The sequence below is a fragment of the Bemisia tabaci genome, chromosome 3 (assembly GCF_918797505.1).
Source record: "Bemisia tabaci chromosome 3, PGI_BMITA_v3".
Lineage (NCBI taxonomy): Eukaryota > Metazoa > Arthropoda > Insecta > Hemiptera > Aleyrodidae > Bemisia > Bemisia tabaci.
In genome coordinates this window covers 35,710,480-35,715,256 of record NC_092795.1, presented here as the reverse complement: position 1 = coordinate 35,715,256, position 4,777 = coordinate 35,710,480, and the positions used below count along the sequence as shown (strand labels likewise).

Here is a 4,777-nt window from a genome sequence, read left to right as displayed (position 1 = left end):
GGGAATAAATTAAGAATCCATTCCTCCAGAACGATCATAAATATATAATTCTTATTTTTAAAAGTATAGCTACTGTTGAAATTGGAGGTGAATCTAGGCACTTTTTCAAAGTGAATCGGACTCCGATGACTTAAGGTATTTAGGGTGTTAAATCAATATCATTCCTTGAAATTTTCCCAGAGTTTTTTACTCACCGAGAAGAAAAATAAGAAACATTTTTCAATAAACACATTGAGTTTGTTTTCCATCTAAGATTTTTTGCTTGGCAGGGAGTCGGCAACAACGCAAACCGAGAAACGTGGTCTGGTATTTCACCGTCGATGACTCAATGTAATTATTTGGATGTCGATTTACGGCATCTTCATAAGTTTATAAGCGTATTTTTAACTTTTTTATTTTTAAATTTCAGGTGCAAAGTGCAAAGCAAAATGTTGAAATACTCGATAAAAAAAGCTGACTTTATTTTGTTGAATATCACGATGCACACTCTGCCGAGCTAAGGAAAAACGCCGTATGAACCTTCAGGCGTTGTCAAATTCCCTTTGATAAAACATGAATTTCCTGGTAAACTTGTGCAAATTCTCCCTCCAATTTTTCAGATAATTTTGTGCGCAATTTTACCTGAGGCTCCTGAAAATTTCAAGGAAAAATATTCATAACGTTCCGCAAAAATAAACATTTTATCGAAGGAAACTTGGCAACTCATGAATGTTCATACGGCGTTCTTCCTTAGCACGGCAGCACTATGGGTCCCTATGATGATAACCGAGGAATATGATCGCATGTCAATTCTTAATTTTAGCACAACTTGGCATCGGGGAAAAGTCTCGGACTTCTCAAATCAACAGTAGCGGTGGCAAGAAGAGATTTGATGTTGGTTTCAGATAACGTGAATTCAACATCCGGTGGGCGGGCGGGCGGGCGGTCTGAGGTAGGGTAAACCACGCCACGCAGCTCCCGCCTTTTTCTACCCGAAAGAAATCGGCACTCGCTTGCTGCGCTTATCTCTTTTCGAGGGAACACAACCGAACTTGACGCGACGCACGGTGGGTCGAAACCTGCATAATGCCGGACATTTGGATTTCTCACAATAAGATGTCAAGTCTTTGATGGAGACAGCCACCCAAAGAGTCTTACTTTATGATTTGGGTATTGGTTTTCCTTTTAGTGCACAGAGTGCACACAGCCTCCCAAAGTGGTTCAGGAACAGTGGCGTGGTGTGCTTTGCGATAGGTATATTATCCGTCGCAGGCAAATGGTAAAATCAGGCATTTTGTCAAATGCCTAGGCAAAAAGTCAAATATTCTAACTGGGATTGAAATTCTGATTCTTTTCCTCATTTTAGACAAAATAATTAATTGCTCCCGTAAGAAAAACATTTTAATAAAAATTTGCATCACACAAAAGTATTTTAAACAATTTTCAGCCCCTGAACAGACACTCATCTCGAAATTCTCAGCATGTCATAAAATACAGAATTTTGAGAATTTCAAAATTTAAAAATATGAGAAGAAATTGAAGAGAGAGAGACAAAAATAGTTCGTAAGTTTGATGAGTTATTTTTCCAAAAATATTGAAAACTCGTGAGCTCTTCGCTTGAATGGGACAAGAGTCAATTTTGTGTTTATTTCGCCCAAGCTGGGCATGCAAATTAAGAGATTTGTATTTTCTTTTAAATTTCTAATTTATTTGTTTCCTGGCATTCGACACGCCAAGGATTTAAAGAATTTTATTATTTCCCTTAATGGTTGCATAATGAGGCCGGAGCATGATAAGCGGTTGTATAACCAGTTGCGTAACTGCCAGGCCAGTTATCACCGGTTATGTAATCACATCACGCCACCTTTCACGATTATGTAACCACCCTTATAAATACCGCGGCAGGAGCCACTTTTAGTTCAGTTGCTATTTCTCGTTCAAGCACTCACAACGAGCACGCCCGTCTAAGGTTGCTCTAGCACGCCCGTTTAAGGCTGCTTCTCTATGCTTCAAAGGGCACGCCTGTCTAAGGCTGCCTTACTCATGCTCTAAGGGACACGCCCGTCTAAGGCTGTTTCCTTCCACTGGCACGCCCGTCTAAGGCTGCTCCAGCACGCCCGTCTAAGGCTGCGATTCTACTCACTTCAGAACTCTTTTTATTTCATTATATTATTTTCTCCATTCGTTCTCTATGATGAATTTAGAGTTTCATTTCTATACGGGCTCTGTTACTATCCCGTCCTTATTCTGAGAGAACTTTAACAACCTAGCAAATTGATCCGGCAATTTCATTTTCAAAGGAGCCTTGAAAAAGGCCCATTCTGATTCATGGTCCCTCGGGCCGGATCTTATTTAACCCTCTTAACTTTAAGATAAGGTTAAAGAACAGAACAAGCGCTAGGGAAAATAGTCCAGACTATAGGACTTAGGATTTTCAGCACTTTAGATTTCTGATTTCAGCATCATGCCGGGTGATGAGTTCCCCGAAAAATCGAACCCTGGTTCAGACAAGGGGCCAGGGCAAACCCCCAAAGAAGAGGCACAACAGGCATACTCTTCTTTACTAGTACTAGTTGATCACAGGGCCGACATTTTCGCGGCAGTTCAAAAAATCTTTGACAAGATAAATCGAGAAATATCTCCAAATAACGTCGGCCAATTTTTGTTTTCAATGGACAGGATTGTCAAATTACAAGAAAAAATGGACGGTGTCCGCCAAGAAATGATCAGGCTAAATCAAAAGCTCTCGGAAAAATACAGGGTTTCGTTAGACAAGCAACAAGAGCAGTTTGATGGACTGATTGAAAACTGTCAAGCCTTATACCTAATAAACAAAGAAAAGGCAGAGGCTACAAAGTCCTCCACCGCCAGAACAGGGGTCCCATCCAATCATGGCGAGAATAAAGTTGAGCATCAGGTGAAGCTACCCAGACTTGAGTTACCAAAATTTTCTGGTAAACTGCGAGATTGGTCTGCTTTCCACAGCTTATTTGAAACGAGCATTCATAAATCAAAATCACTTTCCAACATGGAAAAATTCCAATATCTCATTTCTAGATTAGAAGGTGAGGCTAAGCAGCTCGTGGGTACGCTGGAACTGACCGCCGAAAACTATATCGTAGCATGGGACGCCTTGTGTTTACGTTACAACAATGAACGGCGACATATCCACTATCATCTGAGCAGCTTACTCGAGCTACCGGATGCCCCACAAAATACAGCGTTGCCAGGTCTTCTCTCTAAGGTTCGTGAACATATGAATGCTCTCACCGCACTTAAAAGGAATGAGAATGAATATGCATTGCTGCTTACTACAGTCATAATCCAAAAGCTCTCTTTCGGAATTCGCAGGCGTTTTGAGGACTCTAGAGAAGATTCTACGAAATATCCGGAGTTTAAGGAGCTTGAATCTTTCTTGCAGGGAGAATGCGCACAACTGGATAATTACAAATCAAAGTTTAACAACGATCCTGCTCCGAAAAATACCTACAATAAAGGAGGAAATTCGAGAAATTTTGTAAGCATAGGACCAAAGGAGCACAATGGCAAGAAAACTAACAAAAATCGAAATCAGAAATGCGCCCTGTGCTCCGAAAATCATCCTCTATATTGGTGCGAGGATTTTAAAAATCTTCCTGTGGATTCTCGTATTGCAAAGGTCAAAAGCTGGAATCGATGCAAAAATTGCCTCTCGGACACCCATTCCGACGCGCGCAACTGCAAATGCAAGTACACCTGCAAAATCTGCAGAGAGCCGCATCACACTCTCCTGCATATACCGGAAAAATCCTTTGTTGCCACATCGTCCGGCTGCGAAAGAGATTCTCAAAATCCCAGTATAAGTTGCGTAAATGTTAATTTGCCAGCACAAGTGAAAGGGAGTAAAGATCATTCCATACTTCTTGGAACTGCGTTAGTTGGCCTAAAGTTATCAAACGGTCATTTTGAAACCGTTAGAGCAGTCATTGACTCCGCTGCAATGTCAACTTTCATCACTAAAACCTGCGCCCAACGCCTAGGGCTTAAAATTAACGAATACCACGCCGAAGTTTCAGGACTTGGTAACCAAAACCTAAAATTCTGGGGAGATGTAGATATAAGCATCAAACCCTTGCATCAGCAAAGACCAGTACTTACTACCAAAGCTGAAGTTTTGACCATCATCACAGATCAGTTACCCACGACTCCACTAAACCCAGAAATCGTGCAACAATGGCAGCATCTCACGCTAGCGGACCGGGCTATGGCAAGCCCTCTGAAATTGATCTCTTAATCGGAGCAGAACTTTTTCCCTACATCTATACCGGAAACAAAATTTTAACAGAAGATAAATGCTGCGCTCTTGAGAGTATTTATGGTTGGGTTATTACCGGCAAATTGAAGGATTCGTCAAAGGAATCAACAAAAAAAAGAACGTTCCTAACAACCGCTCGCGACGCAGAAATTAACAGAATTTTGAGGAGCACCCCGGAACCTGAACCTACTCCGGAACCTGAACCTACTCCGGAACCTGAACCTACTCCGGAACCTGAAGAGTCTCAACCAGATCAAAACTTCGAAATCATCACCCCGCACGAAATTAGGCTTATGCGAGACTACTTGCGGAGAAATGAAGGAAAAAGGCGCGTAAAACAGTTTAGGCTACATTTCCAATCAGGGCAATTTAAACGCATGTACCCCAGCGAGGTAGAGCAGCTCCTTCGCAGCATAGGCCATTTTTGAATTCGTCTATGTACTAGATCGAAATGTACACCCTTGATTTTCTCATTATTTGCTTCCAATAAAGCTATTATTTGAA

General features: G+C 41.4%; 1 protein-coding gene across 1 annotated transcript; it reads left to right on the top strand.

Annotated features, from left to right (window-relative positions):
* The first annotated feature begins 2,443 nt into the window (after positions 1-2,443).
* Positions 2,444-4,252, top strand: LOC140224151 (uncharacterized). The gene has a single exon (XM_072297578.1). It carries the CDS (start codon positions 2,444-2,446, stop codon positions 4,250-4,252), a length of 1,809 nt encoding a protein of 602 aa, XP_072153679.1.
* The last annotated feature ends 525 nt before the right edge of the window (positions 4,253-4,777 follow it).